General features: G+C 51.0%; 4 protein-coding genes across 4 annotated transcripts; 3 read left to right on the top strand and 1 right to left on the bottom strand.

Moving 5' to 3' along the window:
• Nucleotides 1–167: 167 nt before the first annotated feature.
• Nucleotides 168–2,278, top strand: VE01_00971 (uncharacterized protein; the record flags this gene model as incomplete). Its single annotated transcript, XM_018270499.1, has 11 exons — nucleotides 168–220; nucleotides 272–453; nucleotides 533–615; nucleotides 665–1,049; nucleotides 1,103–1,262; nucleotides 1,311–1,461; nucleotides 1,508–1,573; nucleotides 1,628–1,736; nucleotides 1,792–1,810; nucleotides 1,858–2,054; nucleotides 2,103–2,278. 11 exons carry the CDS (start codon nucleotides 168–170, stop codon nucleotides 2,276–2,278), a joined length of 1,581 nt encoding a protein of 526 aa, XP_018134787.1.
• Nucleotides 2,279–2,777: 499 nt separating this feature from the next.
• DBP2 (ATP-dependent RNA helicase dbp2) lies at nucleotides 2,778–5,488 on the top strand. The gene is made up of 7 exons (XM_059463319.1): nucleotides 2,778–3,052; nucleotides 3,238–3,440; nucleotides 3,491–4,459; nucleotides 4,511–4,618; nucleotides 5,076–5,204; nucleotides 5,258–5,416; nucleotides 5,471–5,488. Exons 1-7 carry the CDS (start codon nucleotides 2,925–2,927, stop codon nucleotides 5,482–5,484), a joined length of 1,710 nt encoding a protein of 569 aa, XP_059320090.1. The 5' UTR covers nucleotides 2,778–2,924; the 3' UTR covers nucleotides 5,485–5,488.
• An 8,196-nt stretch (nucleotides 5,489–13,684) lies between these two features.
• Nucleotides 13,685–16,499, top strand: VE01_00969 (uncharacterized protein; the record flags this gene model as incomplete). The annotated part of the gene is made up of 4 exons (XM_059463318.1): nucleotides 13,685–14,224; nucleotides 14,544–14,739; nucleotides 15,075–15,410; nucleotides 15,469–16,499. 4 exons carry the CDS (start codon nucleotides 13,685–13,687, stop codon nucleotides 15,504–15,506), a joined length of 1,110 nt encoding a protein of 369 aa, XP_059320100.1. The 3' UTR covers nucleotides 15,507–16,499.
• Nucleotides 16,500–16,581: 82 nt separating this feature from the next.
• Nucleotides 16,582–17,744, bottom strand: VE01_00968 (uncharacterized protein). Its single transcript, XM_018270496.2, has 2 exons — nucleotides 17,135–17,744; nucleotides 16,582–16,917 (listed from the first exon to the last, which is right to left on the bottom strand). Exons 1-2 carry the CDS (start codon nucleotides 17,581–17,583, stop codon nucleotides 16,605–16,607), a joined length of 762 nt encoding a protein of 253 aa, XP_018134961.1. The 5' UTR covers nucleotides 17,584–17,744; the 3' UTR covers nucleotides 16,582–16,604.
• Between the last annotated feature and the right edge of the window lie 63 nt (nucleotides 17,745–17,807).

Below are 17,807 nucleotides of genomic sequence, written 5' to 3'. Positions count from 1 at the left end.
GTTATAGTTGGTTTGCGTGACTAATGGTACTCAACCCCACTATACATCCGTCTACATGTGGTGGACCCCGCCATCACAATTATTGACCTAACTAAATTTCCCCAACTGTTTAAGTCGTCGCTCATGCCACTACGTGATTAACAAGACTTGTAAATCTCCCACCCAAAATGGCCCAAGGACGAATTCTGGTGATTGCCGGGTCGGATAGCTCTGGCGGGGCGTAAGTCTCGGGGCAGATCTACGTTATCACAAATGCTTACAATCAATTTAGTGGGCTCGAGGCCGACCAGAAAGTCATTGCAGCCCATGGATGTTATGCTATGACTGCCACGGCCGCTCTCACTGCTCAGAATACCACAGGCGTCTTTGGTATTCAAGCAACGCCTTCGGATTTTGTGCGCAAGCAAATTGATGCTTGTCTCGATGATATTCCAGTCGATGTCGTGAAAATAGGTAATTTACCCGGGATATATCCTGTGCTCTCTCAGCTGTCCGACACTCCGGTGGGTATGGCAATAACTAATAATTTCAGGAATGCTGGCTTCTGCCGAAACGGTTCTGGTTGTAGCTGATGCTCTCCGTCGGCATAAAGTTAAGAAAACCGTCATTGATCCTGTATGAGTCTCCCCCGTTGCAACGATGGTATTATTCTGACAATAATGAGGTAATGGTGTCGACCAGTGGCTCTCACCTCCTGCCTGAGGACGCCATTAAAATAATGAGAGAACAGCTGCTACCTTTGGCTACAATTCTTACACCAAATGTACCAGAAGCAATGCTTCTGCTCAGTGATGCCGGGATACATGCTGAGGCCCCTACGTCTGTGGATGACCTGGTGAATATAGCCAAGACCGTTCAATCTCTCGGTCCTGAGTTTGTCCTCCTTAAAGGCGGCCATTTACCGCTTCAGAGCAATGGTGTCATGGCTTCGATCGAATCAGAGAAAGAAATGGTAGTTGATGTGTTGTATGGGGCCGGTGCATTCATTCGGATCGACAGTGTTTATCAGGAGTCAAAAAATACCCACGGCACTGGCTGCTCTTTGGCCTGTGAGTCCAAACACCCCTCTATCTACATACGGGGCATAATTTAACTCTGTTAGCGGCAATTGCCTCGAATATTGCAAATGGTTTCGATATCAACAGGGCTGTAAAAGCTGCCTGCAGGTATGTGGAGGCGGGTATCAGGACTGCGAGAGATATTGGAGCTGGAAATGGCCCTATAAACCATTTTCACTCAGTTTACGCCTTGCCCTTTGCACCGTATGTCAACCCCCGCTCAGGACATTGCGCATCTTCTCACTGTTATAGGGGCCGGTTTATCGAGTACCTTCTTGACAGGCCCGACGTAAAGGTGGCATGGCAAAAGCATACGGAACATCGCTTTTTGGAGCGTCTTGCTGACGGCACACTTCCTGTGGAATTATTTAAGAATTATTTAATTCAAGACTATCTATACCTAGTAAGCAGTATCGGTGGTTTTTGTACGCTTTACTCATCAACCCCAGGTTCAATATGCCAGAGCAACCGCCCTGGCTGGCTATAAAGCTAAAACATTGGATGAAATCGCCGCGGTACGTACGATTGTGTAACAAGTATAACTGCCATCTTTCTGACCTACTCAAAAGTCGGCCACGGTGGTTACTCATATTATCCATGAGATGAATCTGCATGTCGAGTACTGCGAGGCATTTGGTGTCTCCAAAGAGCAAATACTTGCCACCGAAGAAGATGAAGGTGAGTATCAGCTATTCGGCAATATATTTTACGCATCACTAATGATTTATGAAAGCTTGTACTGCATATACAAGGTAATGAATATTCCACAATCCAATGCTCTGTCACTAATGTTTGACAGATATGTTCTCGATGTTGGCCATTCGGAAGACTGGTTCGCACTTCAGATTGCAATGGCACCATGCTTAATCGGCTATGGTGTTATTGCTCGGAGGCTCTACGATGACCCATTGACGAAGCGCGAAGGCAACATTTACTGGAAATGGATAGAGAATTACGTGGCTGATGATTTCGCTGAAGCTGTTAAAGTTGGGTCAGGTAAGTAATTGACTTCGTACCAGGTAAGACCATGCTCATTCGTGATAGATACTATTGAGAAGCACGCACTTCTACTGTCTCCCAGCCGGCTGGAGGAGCTGGTCAAGATATTCATCCATGCAACTAATGTAAGCTTTCCTCTGTCTCCAGAACCTATGAACGATGTCACTGATTATCTGAAGATGGAAACCGGTTTCTGGAATATGGGAGAAGGACAGAAATAAATATATATATATATATGTAGAATAGATGAATCTGTTGTATTTCTCGGAATACTGGGCTGAGAATAGAAAACATGTACTCGTGCTGCCTGAAAGCCTGCAGAGCATGTATAAATGAGCATTGATAGCTGGAATTAAAGTTGAGGAAACTTATTAATTTATATTAATTTTCAGTAGTTAGCTTTTTAAAAATCTCCAATAGTTCCCAAGTTATTGAAAGCTCATAATCTATTTATAGTTACTATAACTATAAAACTTGACCAACATTATATTTTGTATGCTGTTTCTTCGCCCCCCGACCAACTTTTGGACGGTGGGGTGAGGTAGTGTGGTAAAATTATCGTATGCGCCTTTTTTTATCACCGTTGTTGTACCTCCACATCACGTGACCACGTATCAACCAAAGTAGAAACTTCGACCCTAGGCCCAAAATAGGGTAGTCCCTTCCGAAAAATAATTTTTGATTCCTTTCTCCCCAACTGAGTACTTCAGTTCGATCCCCCCCATCATTCTTTCCATCAAACACAATCAACAACTCCCTCTCACCTTATCGACAAGACTTGCAGCTCCAAACATCACAACAGAGCAGCTTCATTCATACTATTTCGGAACGCGATTCACTCGCATTTCATCGTCAACGAGTCTTAAGATGTCGTACGGAGGCGGATCTTACGGTGGTGGTGGCGGTCGCGGAGGTGGAGGAGGTGGAGGTGGAGGTTACTCAGGGTACGATAAATATGCAAGCCGCGATAACTACTCCAGTGGCTACTCCTATGGGTATGGAAAACCTATGGTCTAGAAATTGTTGTGAAGTTGAACGCACCTGGTGTTCGCCCTGTTCCATGGCTTCCTTGCCAGCCTTGTCTGGACCCCCACAAAGGGACCATGGCATAGGATGCAACACGAATGCTTTCCTGTCACATCTCATATAATATACTGGGGCAACTGCTAACTTTCTACAGTGGAGGCGGCGGCTACGGCGGCGGCGGTGGTGGTGGTGGTTACGGAGGTGGTGGTGGTGGTGGTGTGAACGGTTACTCCGGAGGTGGCGGATACTCTGGAGGTGGTGGTGGTGGATACGGCGGCGGCCGCGGCGGTGGTTTCGGTGGTGGCGGTGGAGACCGCATGTCCAACCTTGGTGATGGCCTCCAGAAGCAAAGCTGGGGTACGTTAATGTCTAATCCTATCCGATTTCGTTGCTAACAGACCCCCTAGACCTCGACACCATGCCGAAATTCGAGAAGTCTTTCTACAAGGAGGACCCTCTAGTCACCAACCGCTCGGATGCCGATGTGGCCAAGTTCAGAGCTCTCCACAACATTGCTATCACCGGAACCAATGTTCCCAAGCCAGTCGAGACATTCGACGAGGCTGGCTTCCCCGCCTACGTTATCAACGAGGTTAAGGCCCAGGGATTCCCTGCTCCTACCGCCATTCAATCACAGGGCTGGCCTATGGCCCTTTCTGGACGTGATGTCGTTGGTATTGCCGAGACTGGTTCAGGAAAGACGCTCACATACTGCTTGCCCGCAATTGTTCACATCAACGCCCAGCCGCTATTGGCACCCGGAGATGGCCCTATCGTCCTCGTCCTTGCGCCAACCCGTGAGCTTGCTGTCCAGATTCAGCAAGAAATCACCAAGTTTGGAAAGTCTTCTCGCATTCGCAACACCTGCGTCTACGGAGGTGTCCCCAAGGGTGGACAAATCCGCGATCTCGCCAAGGGTGTCGAGGTTTGCATTGCTACTCCAGGTCGTCTCATCGATATGCTCGAGTCTGGCAAGACCAACCTCCGCCGTGTCACCTACCTTGTTCTCGATGAGGCTGACCGCATGTTGGACATGGGTTTCGAGCCACAAATTCGCAAGATCCTTGGTCAAATCAGACCTGATAAGCAGACTTGCATGTGGTCCGCAACATGGCCAAAGGAGGTCCGCGCTCTTGCGTCTGACTACCTGAACGACTTCATCCAGGTCAACATTGGTTCTCTTGAACTCTCTGCCAACCACCGCATTACTCAAATCGTCGAGGTTGTTTCGGAGTTCGAGAAGCGTGATAAGATGACCAAGCATCTCGAGAAGATCATGGAGAACAAGGAGAACAAGATCCTGATTTTCACTGGTACTAAGCGTGTTGCTGACGATATTACCCGATTCCTTCGCCAGGACGGTTGGCCCGCACTCTGTAAGTTTACTTCAAAATGTATTAGCCCACCTCGTACTAACAGTTACCTAGCCATCCACGGAGACAAGCAGCAAAACGAGAGAGATTGGGTCCTGAACGAGTTCAAGACCGGCAAGAGCCCCATCATGGTTGCTACTGACGTAGCTTCGCGTGGTATTGGTATGATTAGAACCCCCTCCCCAACCGACCCCCCATCCTCCCCCACCCCCTATGCAATGCCCAGTCCATCTCAATGGTGCTATACTCTCAACGCTTCGGTGCTTTTCATATTGCGTAACCTTACCAGGGCATTTTTCGTCTCACGGTTCTCTATTAAGGGGAAGCTTGGATCTGTGGTGCAGCATTTCTTCTGCTACACTAGTGGTTTCGTTTACTATGTATCGTGAGGATACATAGGCGGAATTGGCATTTCTTGACCTCGTTCAAGCCCTGTCTCCAAGAGTCCCAGTCCAGAGGACCAGGATGTGTGAATCAACCGCCCCGGTACAGAATCGCAATTGTCAGCTCAAATCTGACGCAGAGAGAGTATTGAATGCATGCCAACGTGCAGCTTCACTTGTCGACAACTGGAACATTGCTATACCATCTGTTTGCTCTTGCTAACCAATGTACAAAGATGTCCGCAACATTACTCATGTGTTTAACTATGATTACCCAAACAACTCCGAGGATTACATCCATCGTATCGGCCGAACTGGACGTGCCGGACAAATGGGAACCGCAATTACCCTCTTCACCACTGACAGTGAGTCCCCAATCTAAGAGCCTCTTATGGAGCCTTCACTGACAAATATATAGACCAGAAGCAGGCTCGTGATCTCGTAAATGTTCTCACTGAGGCTAAGCAGCAAATTGACCCCCGTCTCATTGAGATGACCCGCTACGGCGGTGGCGGTGGTGGTGGCCGCTACGGTGGAGGTGGATACCGTGGAGGCCGCGGTGGTGGCGGACGTGGTGGTAAGTCAAATTCCTTTGCTCCCTTTCGTTCCATCACTGATGGGACTAACGAAGGTGGTCGTTGGTAGGTGGTGGCTCCTCTTCTAACGCTGCCCCTCTAGGTGGGAACCGGCGTTGGTAGATGTCGATGTTGCATCCCAGCAACTAAACTCGCGAGACCGGCTATCGACACTCGACGATTAATTTTGCGCATTTGATATGGGTTGTTCTGGCGTTTTTTTGCACATTGGTTGGGCGAGATAGATTGCTTTGGGGGGGTTGCTGTCTTCGTATATCTGGGGATAAAAGCATGGGGATTTCCTTATTTTACAGTATTATAGAAAGGGGATGTGTACGAGGCATTACATCCGTAGATTGCGTCTTGGAGGCTTCTCTTCGATCCGACCCGGATGCCTATTGCTCGTTCGTCAGTTTGTGGAGCATTTTCATAGCCGCAAGAAGACCTAGATTGCATGAGCTTCGCTGTAGAAGAATCAAATAAAAATATGATTTCAAATTAACATAAATACGAGTGATCCAAATGAATAATCAACCCAAAATAATCAACTCTACTACTTTAGTAAAGCATCATTTTCCCCCAGTCCAGCCAGGTTTCCCCAGACCCAGCCAGGTCCCTGCTGCGGTGGCGCGTGGTCCCCTGGTGCTAAGGTATGGAGAGCATCATTCTTGTACTACGGTAATCCGTTCGTCGTCGATGCACCAGCCCAGTCCAGTCCAGTCCAGTGTCACTACCTTGCCGCGATGCCTACCTGGTTGTCTGCACTAAATTGGTGTTGTCGCTCTGCATGTTGACAGGTGGTGGTGGGTGGTGGTAGGTGGTGTACGGTACGAGGGAGTGGTGGTGAGTGACAGGCCACTGCTACTACTGATAGTATAAATCCAGTAATGAAAATGTATGTACTCGGTACGGTGACACACGGTAGACTAGCACTGATTATAGTGAAAAAATACAAAGATCTTCTCTTTTCCCAGTGGTGGTGGGTGTGTCGCATGGTGTCGCATGGCTGGCGGGCATCATTTTAGAGGCACTATGCTACTATCTAGTATTCCGTGGCCGCTACCAAGCCGGTGGGAGAGGCTATCTCCCCTTTCTCCCTAGCTAGTCGATTTCTGCCAGTGATGTTTTAGGGCGGAGAGGTTATAATGACTTCAGCCCGTTGACAGGTTGCAGCCATCTTTTCCTAGCATCGTTTATATATAAATATAAATAAACAGTGTGGTGTTCGCTGCCTTGTCTTTCTTGAACAAACACAACGCGCGCTGCGAAAATCGATGAGGGCAGGCACCTACCTACCTACCTACCTGTACCTTCACTTGAGCTCGGAATTGCCACGACAGGAAGGACAGATCGACAAACGTAAGAGATACGTGGTTCTGCCGTCTTTGCCGGGTTTGCCGTTCAAATCTCTTGCTCATTTCTTCAAGCCGCTTCTGCTCGTCAGGGAGGGTGGGGGTTTTGAGTGGGGGGTAGGATGGGGAGGGGAGGAACGAGGGACAGGGTACTCCATACGGAACACGCTGTTGACATGGGCAGGGAATATGGACATGGGGCGTACAATGGGTACTATACTACTTACAATAGAAGGTGGACAAAAAAAAGTTGACGAACAATAACAGCGAAGCCATAGGATTGACTGTCATGGCGGCACAAGTTTGGTTACGTGAATGGTGACGGTGCATTATCTCCCTTGGTTCATCTCCTCTCCGAACCAAGACGGGCGAGACCTGAGGGACGGCGGCGGAAAGTCGACGCGAGCAAGTCGACTCGAGCAAGTCCAGACGCACATCTGGGATCATCTTTGGGGCTCGTCTCGCTCGAGTCAGAAGCGATTTGCATTTTATGAACGGCTGTGGCGGATGCGAATTCGGCTTCACCGCCACTTTAAGGTGAATTTCAATTGTCAGTATGGTAGGAGGTGCAGGCCGTTCCCATATTATTTTTCCCCATCCACATGTTAACAGAGAGTAACACTGACAGTACAAGATCATACCCCGTACAGTACATACAATACTATAGTACTGTACCACCACCGGTACTGTACATGTACTTGGCTTGGCAGAGTACCCTTTTTTTTTCTCTGCTTACAATTCGATTCGAGATCCGTTCTTCACTTTACCACCAACCACCACTCAAAATCAAATCTATACAACCGAGGCTCCTCCCTGCCGCGTTCAGTCGTACTCGCACTCGCTCACGCACGCGCTCGTAGTATCCGTGCTGTAACGAGTACAGAGTCTAGTATTGGGTGGAGCCACCGAGTCATGACCAGTGGACATTAATGAATCCGCAGATTCCCCGACGCGTCGAAGATCCTTGCCGCACTCAACGACACATGCGACGTGGGATTCGAATTTCTTGGGAAAAGGCAAGGGAAGGGGTGGGAAGGAGGGAAGGGCAAATACGTTTCGTTACCAAAGTTCAGACACAAGACAAGACAAGACAAAACAAGACAAGAAGAAAGGCCCTTCTCCCCTACCCTACCCTACTCTTTCCCCCCACTGCCACGGAGCACACAGTGAGCCTGGGGGAGGGGCATGAGCAAGCCACCCCAGCCACGTCGTGGGAACAGGGCATCACTACGGAGCGTAGACCTCCTCCCGCTTTCTGCGCATTTCCACTATCTCTGCCGCCGGGAATACGGTGCTGGATGTGTGTTGTGGAGGTTGTGGAGGCACACGATGCTGTATCTCACCTGCCGTTTTCGCTCACGTGCTTGGAAGGTCCTGTCACCCCCCCTGGCATCACGGCCCTCTCCCTTGCCCGAGCTGACGACGACGCGGTCTGCTGGGTGCATCACAATCATTGCGAACGAGATGAGGTTGTTTTGCAAGCCTGCATTCATGATACAAAACACAATCAATATCTGAAAAGAAGGGAGCGAAGGATTTAATTGCTGGACCCAGTCGTCCCTTACTCCCTCCTCCGCTTACCCAGCGTCGGAGCTCCCCGCCAAAGGCATTTTATTCCCATGTGTCGTCCCTTCCGGGGCCCTTGCCTGCGAGCGTCATGCTCAGGCTTGCCCAATCTCGCCTGGCTACGCCACATGCGATTAGCAAGGCCCATCTGCATTGCATCCCCCTTCGTCATCCCACACCAAAACGAAGCCACGCGGTGCCTAGTTGCATCCGCCGAAGCCATTAGCGTGCATCTTATTTATTGTTGGTGTGTCAGACTGCAGGCGGTACAGTGCTTACCACTCCGCCAAATGCGACCATCGGAGAGTAACTGCTAGTGCTGGGGTGTGGTACTGCGTAGTGGCAGCACCAGCGCGCGGCAGCACCAGCAACAGCACCAGCGGCAACACCAGTGTGGTGCCAGGTCCTGGTAGTGCTGGGTAGGGTGGCAGTTGACATTCTGGCTAATGTTCTGATCTGCGCCAGCTGGAGACCAGCACGGCCACCAACACAAGTTTGACCGCCGCCACAGAGAGCTAAGGTGCTATGGCCACGATCTGCCTGCCAGCGCATGTGCTAAGAGCGGCTTCCTCTCATGGCGATGGGACAGACACAGGGGACAGGCAGCAGAACCACGAAGCTTCTTGATGCTCCTTGCTCCAATGGTTCACGGCAAATGTTCGCGGTAGCTCGCCCTTGGGATTGCGGATTGCCCTTGGCTTGGATGCCCTTGGATGAGAGAGAGCAAGTATCTTGTGTACCTCAAACCCCGAGCTCGTCCACTTTGTACTTTATGAGTACGCCAACACCCCTAGCCACCTCGCCATTATTACTGTATTATGTGCTGATCTTCAGAGGTACCTTTCGCGTATGTGCGGAGAGCCACCGGACATTATACTTTGCATTACCCATCTCCACGATTGACACAAGGGGGGGGGGCAACCAGAGATGGTCCTAATATCCTAATTCCGCCATTTTCAGCACAGTCCCCCAGCCACCGCGCCCCTAGCGCACCATCGAAAGCGCACTAGAGGCGGGCAATGAAGCGACGCTTGTCCCGAAGAGGGTGTTGATACGTACGTCGCGAAGTTGGGTACCCATGAAGTAATGAAGTACGTGGGCAGAACTGGCTGTAACTGTGCTCTGTCCCCCGACTTTTTGTATGCACCTGTATGGCACACACATTTTCCCTCGAACGGACCGATCAGGAGGGAGGGAGAGAGAGTGGCGGGCGAAGGGAAGGGCGTAGAGTTGCAGTAACAGCGCGCAGAACAGAACGGCACAGTCAAATTGTTCGAAACCAGGGTTAGATCAGATTAGTTACCGAAACGGGGTGCGGCACAGCGTAATTGAAGAAAGCCACAGCTTTTTAAACCCGGCTCGGAGATTATCCGGTAGCGTGGAAGGTCCCCACGAAGCAGAATCCGACAGTAGCGCGCTGTACGTGTGTTTTAGCAGCTGGGAGTACGGGGAATTGTTGCTGGGAATTCGCTGCTGGGAATACAGTAAGTACACTGGGAGTGGTACTGGGGGGGTGGAGGGGAGTGAGGTAGAGCTGCCTAAGGAAAGGTTGGTGGTGGTGGGTGTGGGATGGTTGTGTGGGAATGGGGATGGGAGGAGGGGGGGAGCCATGAGTGTCCCATAAATTTTGCATGACAAAAACACGCCCCCGAAAGGTGCTCCACGGGCGATCATCCATCCATCCCGCAACCACAATCCCTTGGACAACCCCACCGATGAGACACGCAAAGTACAGTCATTGTACATTACTAATGCAGGAAGGGTTGGCAGGAAGTATATTGTAAGGGTGTGTGATGCAGCAAACACCGTAGTACTTTGGTGGGCTGCTTGGCGGCGGACTGGGAAGGAAGTTACTTGCAGTAGTTTCCAGTAGTACTTAGGGCTCAACGACTGGTACTTCACGGCCCATCACTGCCGAGGCCGAGATAAAAGAAGAGTGAGCACTACGCACTTCGCACTACGAACGGAGACTAAGGTTCGACACCAACGGAGTTGCTTGCTTGGATATTCAATTAGGAAGTATCGGGCGCCTCGGAGGCTTTGTGGCCTCCTTTCTTGTTTTCTATCCCATCTCTAATGAGCGAAAGGGGCGGGAATTATGGGCGTTGTGTGGCCAATGAGAGAAATGAGATTTTTGTGAGGGGTAAGGCAAATGCCATGGATTATCACCGCACGGATCATGGTGAGGTTTTTGGTTATTTCCGTCATTTTTGTGGGAGTGATTTCCGCGTTTGTTTTGTCGACCCACTCATTTTACGCAGCCGAGTGGGAGATGATGGAGACAGCTGAGAGGAGGGCGGCGTGTGAGGAGAGAGAGAGATGGGCAGAGAGAGAGGGTGGGGGGTATTTGTACTGTACATATACTCTACAACATACATAAATATTTACATACAATACTGTACAATATATATATTATTTCTATGGTTCTGGTTGGGTATCGTGTGTTATTTGACACCATTGGCGATGACGGTGAATCATCCCATCGGCAGCTCTGCGGGCTTCGGATCTTCCAGAACAGGGTGATCCCAGTGCGCATCATCGTTTAGAGTTCAATCAGTCGTTAGAGAGCCGCGCACTAAGGCCGTCGACGGTGTCGTTTCTTACTACAGTAGTACTATAGCACTATAGTATAGTACTATAGTATAACACACACACACACACACAGTAATTTTAGTCCGAGATGACCTGAGGCTACGACGCACCGGGCCAAGTTACAGCGAGACGCAGGAGGCTAGGACGGAAGCGGTGCTAGTAAGTTGGCCGGTGCTGGTCAGTGGTGGGTGGTCGGTAGCAGAGCATGGGGGAGGGAATCGGCTATTCTGTTTCGGTCAATTATTCCTCCGTCAGGAAACACAGAGGTATCTCGACAGCTCGCGACTACTGAAGTCGCTACGGAGATAGGCTGTATGGGTACTTCGCTGTACTTCCGACGGCCGAGAGGCTAAATGCAAGATGGGAAGCAGACCCAAAGACCCCACGCCCACAATAAAATACCATAGTAGAGTAGAGTAGAGTCTACGTACATACGTAGTTGAAGTACATACATTTATCTTACCTCCGTACGCTAATGGAAACTCCGCTTCCACTCTTTTTCCTCGTCGGCGGTCCTTCCTTCATCCTTCCCTCACCCACCCATTACTTACCCACACTATCCCATCCCCCCCAGTACCGAACTAATACTTTCCGCTGTAGTACAAGCAATCCTCACCTTTCACTCCCACTCCCACCTTGCTCGCTCTCCCACTAAAATTTCCCATCCCACAATCGAAGCACAACGCGATACACGGACGCTACGCCAAAACCCACGCCCGCGCCCACGCCCGCCCAGACTACGCGACATACTACTGCCGGGAGGGGAGTGCGCGCCGAGTATAGTCCCAAGTCACTCCAGCGCCACCACCCACACTCACTTACGCCCACTTACGCCCACTTACCACTCTCTCATAAGGGCAGAGGCGGTAGTGAAGTCAGACGTATGTGCGTTGTGTGTGAGAGAGGTACTCTGCTTGTAACTGGCAATCTTGTATCGGTTTCTGGAAAGACATAAATCTTAGTATCTACGTAGTTGTGTCTGGGTGTAGCGGAGGTGCTTCCATCAATCACATCATCTACCGACCGCGCATCTTGACCCTGCCCAGCTGCCCTGTCTCTCTGTACTGTACTGGTGGGTTTGTGTCTTGCCCTTGCCTGCAAACAATCCTTGGAAAAGGAAGCAGAGGAAGCTGAGGAGAAACAGACGTAGAAGAAGTGGTACTGTTGCTAGAAACAGCAAATCAGACCTGCAAGCATCGGGCTCTAAGGTCTCCGCGTCTCTGCAGCTCTAGTATACTGCTGTACAGGATCGTGCTGTACCTCTCATCTCTGTCTACTACTATAGTAACTAGTACTACTACTCTGCATTCGCATCTGCACCACTACGACACACTACGACACTACCACTATTACAGAACCACAGAAACCACACTACTACTGTACTCAAAAAGAATACTCGTACGGTACGACGGGTGGTACTTACAAACTCGCCGCTGGGTACTCGCACATAGAGCGAAGAGTCAAGTACTCTACTCCACTTCGAAAAAGTTACTCGATCTTGACAGTACAGACAAGACACAGATAGACAGACCAGATCTGAACTGCCTACACCTGCCGACGGTCATAGTCAACCCCCAATAAACTCTCCACCCAAAGAAACCAAAGAGGGCGAGAGAAAAAAAAAGGCCTGAAGCAGAAGGCGAACACCGGATTCTCCGTTCTGCCCTCTCTCTTGCGCCTTCCCCCACACCCCCCCACCGCCCGGCCGTGGCAATCCCATACACAAAAAACAACAAACAGAAACTTTGCCCCCCGAAGTCCGAATCCTTCTTTCCTTCTACTCTCCCCAACCAGGAAACAAAACTCCATCCCACTCACTCCTTCCTCCACCCAAAAACATCTAAACTACGAAACGAACGAGTACTAGTTAGTACACGCCAAAAAGCCAATATCACACCACTCAACGGAAGCTACGTACGAACTACTACGAACTAAACTACGAAGTACGAGTACTCATACTTACATATACTACGTATATCACTTTTCTCCACTTGGTCAAAAAACTCCACACTACTACTCGAACGACACTACTTCAACGACACTACTCGCACTACTCGACGGAGACTACTTGCAACTTACATCACGCTACACCATACACGCCGCACTAATACTCAACTACTGCTCACACCACACTACTCTACATACTCTACATACTCGACATACCATACCACACTACACCATCACGCACCACACCACACACACCACCACCACACACCACACCACCCTCACATCTCCCCACCCCGCCGCCCCGAATAAAAAGCCGCCTAACCCACGAACCCGGCTGCTAAACCCGCTAATCTTCTTCTTGGCCTCTGGTCAATCTTTACCGGTGGCTTTCCTAGTCAGGGCTGCAATCGACGGCTTTGCGCAAATACCAACCACCCACGTCCCGCCGCCGGCTTCTTATACCCATCTAAATCTTAGACTTGGAACCATCCCTCTTACCGTCTTACCTGCCTGCCTGCCTACCACCAAACTACGAAAACCCCGGGCTTGCTCAAGAATCTCTTTCATATACACACCCACAAAGATCGAACTTGAATAGCTGTGGAGGAGCTTCTCTCGACGCGACTGTTTTAGCACGTCCTTGGTGTCTATACAGCATCTCATCTAGTAATTCATATCCCCCGCTACCACTCGGCGCATACTCCACGAAATACGTTGAAACGCGCGACCAAGAACAGACAAAAGCACCGCCGTTGTCAAGATAGCCTCGAGCACCAAACCTCGGCGCATTTGCGAAGAACCGTCCACCGCTCTATGGAACGTGGCGCATCCGAATTCTCGCGGTCAGGTTTGAATACGCCCTATACACCAACGTTTAACGACGCGTCCGTCGACTCCCCCGCCGAACACCAGTCCCCCGCGAGCTATCCCGCTCAAGAAGTCCGACCCGTCAACTACTCGGCCTCTGCGACGCCCACGTCCGCGCGTTCAAGTTCTTTCCCAGAACATATCCAACGTCAATACTATCCATCAAGCAACCATAGCGGTAGCAGTGGAGGTATGGCGCAACCAACAAGTCCGTCTCTGCCTCTGCAAGATGGCGCTTCAAACCATCATGCTCAGCAAATCAAGTCTGACCAGGATGTTCCTATAGATCCATCAATCGCTGCGTCGAGCCCAACATATCCTCCCCACGGCGGCCCTTATTCTGCATACCCACCGCAACAAGAGATGTCGCACGGCTATCCTCAGCACCCAGGTGGCCCGATGTACGCCCAGCAACCCCGCCCCGACTGGGCAGGCTACGGCCAGCACCCACAACATGGCATGCCTGCCCCATACCCGTCATCTGGTGTGAGTGCCCCAAACTCAGCTGCCCCGTCAGGACCCCGCCCAGGACAAGTAAGTATTCGTATTTTTATGCTTCCATGCCGCCATTTGTGCCGCGGTCCTCGCGCGCAAACTGTTCGCAGGGTTGCCTGTCATGGCCGTTTTCTTGCGAGCCCAGCAACAACTGGGTATCACTTGGATGCGGCTTGACTCGCGTTCGGCGCATGAAATGATCCGAGGCAATGGCATTTGACATGCGATTAATTTCATGACCTGTTGGGCTCGTTCGACTACTTCTCATTTACAGACATACGATAATTGAAACGCAACTGACTGTGTACAGCACCCTCTCTCCCAGGTCTACTCTTTCGTCCCGATTCCCGGTGCACAACAGCACAAGCGCCCCAGGAGACGTTATGAAGAAATTGAGCGCATGTACAAGTGCGGATGGAATGGCTGCGAGAAGGCCTACGGCACACTTAATCATTTGAATGCTCACGTTACTATGCAATCGCATGGCCAAAAGCGCACTCCAGAAGGTATGTTTGAGTCCATTATTTCGTTGCCCCACGTTATGCGTGGTTTGGTTACACCATCTTCCCGCCGTTGGGGGCCGGAATTCGAGATGGCGCGCGCAGTCCTATTATTTCCCCTTGTCAGAGCTTAAGCCGATGCTTGTCTCGTATGGTGGTGTCAGGGCTGTATATTTTAGCCTCGTGGGCAGGGTGCCATGCGTTGGCGCCGAACTATGGCATGCAAGCGTCCGGTCCTGCGCTAGCTAGCATCGGCTACCCAGACGTCTGGGACTTGGCAGATCACGTTACTTTCACAACTTAAACATGCAAACCATCCACTAACATTGTTTCTCTCACAGAGTTCAAGGAGATCAGAAAGGAATGGAAGGCACGCAAGAAGGAGGAAGACGCACAGCGCAAGGCTGAGGACGACCGTGCCCGTGCCGCCCAAGTCCCCAACCCAGCCGACGGACAAAACCCGAACGACAGCAACCAGCCTCCTCCTGGATACCAACAACCTGGACGCGCTCAGGTCCAGCTTCCACCGATCGGCTACCAGCCTGGTGCACAAGTTCCTGGCCAATACCAGGCCCCATCCGGCGGTGTCCAGCAGCTTCAGGAGTACAGTAATAGCCACATGTACTCCGGATACCCAGCTTCTCCCTACGGGGCCCCAAGCCAGATGTATAGCCAACGTCATTAGCCCTTACCCCTCTTCGATTTGGAACCCCAAGCTGATCCGCTGTCTCACAGATAACGGTGCCCCAGCTCCAAAATACGAGCAACACTAAACGATGTCTCACGATCTTACAAAGACTGCAGCAAAACTGGCATATGGCCGCTCGTCCCAGAGCGGCAGGAGGAACGGGATTACTTAGTTATGGAAGTGCTACTGTATCATATGGGTCACTGATCGCATTTTTTCATCGGTGTCTATTATGACCCCTCTAGACGGACGTACGTTGGGACAAAGAAAGAAGATTCTGGTGGTTCTAGCCTCTTCCCTGTTTTTTACGAGACCATTGATCGATCGTTTTTTTATCATGTCATGATTACGGCGCAACATCATCTCCTAATTCTTGTCTTTTTGGGGGTGGTGTGGCATCGTAGACCTGCTGCTGCTGCTGCTGCTGTTGCAAATTATTTCGCACACGCACACACGCGGTCAATCAATTATTTGAGTTTACTGTTTTCCAGTTTTTGTTTTTTGCTTGTTTTTGATTTTACCGGCGCATGAATGAATAGTCAACTATACACAGACAGAAACGAAGACAATTGAGGCACCCCCATCATCGTTTCCGAGGCGCTCACCGTCGTCGTCTCCGCTTTCATTACTTCCGCACGGGCTTTCACAACCCTGTTGCGACCGTGGCGGCGGACGGCGATGTGTTTTCGACCTCTTGTTTTTTGATCCCTGACAACCTTTGTCGACAATTGCACACACCAGGGTGGTGGTGGACTCTCTTGTCTTTCGCGCTGCGCTGGGATTGGGAATTGTTCTGTCTTGTTCAGTGTTGAGTTCTTTATTAATGGCGCGAATCGCTACGCGGACGAACGCATGCACGCACGCACGCGGCTTCTTATGGTATATATTTTTTAGATTGGGGCCTTGCAAAAGAACTGTGGTTTTGAGGGTGTGTGGGTGGATTGTTGTGTTGAGGTTGTGCTGCTGTGCGTGTATGTCGTGTGTGGGGGAGGAAGGGGGAATGGGCGAACTTGTTTTTGTTGTTTGTAAACTTAGGCAACAGAATACTTGCGACGATTCGCGTGCACCATTAATGGAGTTTTACATTACACTGAATTATATGAATGGCTGTGAATGTGAATGTGAATGTGATATATTCTCTTGACGTGACGTATATACAACAACAACTATCTCCCCCCCTTCTTCACTCCACCCCCTCCAACACAAACCCCGGCGACCAATACTCCCACTCCCCACACTGGCTATCAACCCACAACATACTCTCCGCCACCAAATCATCAATCGCCGTCTTCGCCCTCGCCCTCGACCACTTGAGATTCAGCACCAGCGTCGACAGCGTCACGTACCCCATTATCTGGGCCGCAGAGAGGACGTCGCTCTGGTCCGTGTTGAGCTCTTTGGGGACGGAGCGGATGTATTGTTTCGACCCGATTTTAGGGGTGGAGTAGGAGGAGCCGAGGGGGGTGAGGGAGAGGACTGCGCGGAGGATGTCGTCGCTGGGAGGAGATAGGTTAGTGTGTGTGCTTTTGTAGGGCTAGAATGTTCAGGGCGTCGATGATGGGGGTATCTTCAACGGCCAGAGCGTTGCCTCGGCGTTTGTGCGGTGACAGTGCCGTCTGGGTTGCTACCCGTTTCACGTCACTGACGAAGCTGGTGCACCGCAAGCAGGCTCACTGGCAACAACATGTAAGGAAGGGGGGAATAGCAACATACTCCGTAATCTCCGGCGCCCCCTCCATCCTCCCCTTCATAATCCTCTGCCTACACTCCTTAACCGGTATCATCCCCCCATTCTCCTCCCTCGTCTGCCCACAAACCTCCACCACCCTAACTGCCAACTCGAAATAAAAATCATTCACACTCCCCCCCAAAAGCTGACTCCAGAGACTCCCCCCCTCCTTCCCACCCCCACTACTGCTAGCTAGAGGATCAACCCCGATCGCCGCGCACATGCGCCCGAACTCGGCGCGGAAGGTAGGGTTCGATCGGATGTCCTTGGCGTGCGTTTGGGCGAATTGCTGGAGCAGCGAGCGGAAGACGGAGAGTTGGGTTGAGAGGGAGCTGGCGTGCGTGGTGCGCAGGTTGGAGCCGTGGGAGGCGAATTGCGCGGAGGTGAGGCGCGAGCGGTCGAATGCCGCGAGGCCTACCGCTTTACGTGACATGATGGTGATGGGGAGACATGGGTACGAAATTGCTGGCGTAGCAATGTTTATGTACCGACGTTCATGGTTGCTTGATTTCGAGATTGTAGTGATTTGAGGGGGGAAGCTTTAGTCGCAATGAGGGGGGGAACGGGAGTCGTCACCGATACGCGGAGCTAGCGATAAAGGGCAAGGTGGTGCGATAAGGGTCACGTGCCCCACGCTTGGCGCGTTGGAACGGACTT

This window comes from Pseudogymnoascus verrucosus, assembly GCF_001662655.1.
Source record: "Pseudogymnoascus verrucosus strain UAMH 10579 unplaced genomic scaffold scaffold_2, whole genome shotgun sequence".
Classification (NCBI taxonomy): Eukaryota; Fungi; Ascomycota; class Leotiomycetes; order Thelebolales; family Thelebolaceae; genus Pseudogymnoascus; species Pseudogymnoascus verrucosus.
Note: the sequence above shows the minus strand (reverse complement) of the source record. Positions and strands in the feature narration are given on the sequence as shown.

What these genes read in the sequence shown, in the direction of transcription:
- VE01_00968 (XM_018270496.2), bottom strand. Translation starts at nt 17,583, where the DNA reads ATGTCACGTAAAGCGGTAGGCCTCGCGGCATTCGACCGCTCGCGCCTC. An exon ending in GGGGCGCCGGAGATTACGGA is followed by an intron (nt 16,918 to 17,134) that starts GTATGTTGCTAT and finishes ATCTCCTCCCAG; the next exon opens with CGACGACATCCTCCGCGCAG.
- DBP2 (XM_059463319.1), top strand. Translation starts at nt 2,925, where the DNA reads ATGTCGTACGGAGGCGGATCTTACGGTGGTGGTGGCGGTCGCGGAGGT. An exon ending in CGTAGCTTCGCGTGGTATTG is followed by an intron (nt 4,619 to 5,075) that starts GTATGATTAGAA and finishes CAATGTACAAAG; the next exon opens with ATGTCCGCAACATTACTCAT. An exon ending in TACCCTCTTCACCACTGACA is followed by an intron (nt 5,205 to 5,257) that starts GTGAGTCCCCAA and finishes ACAAATATATAG; the next exon opens with ACCAGAAGCAGGCTCGTGAT.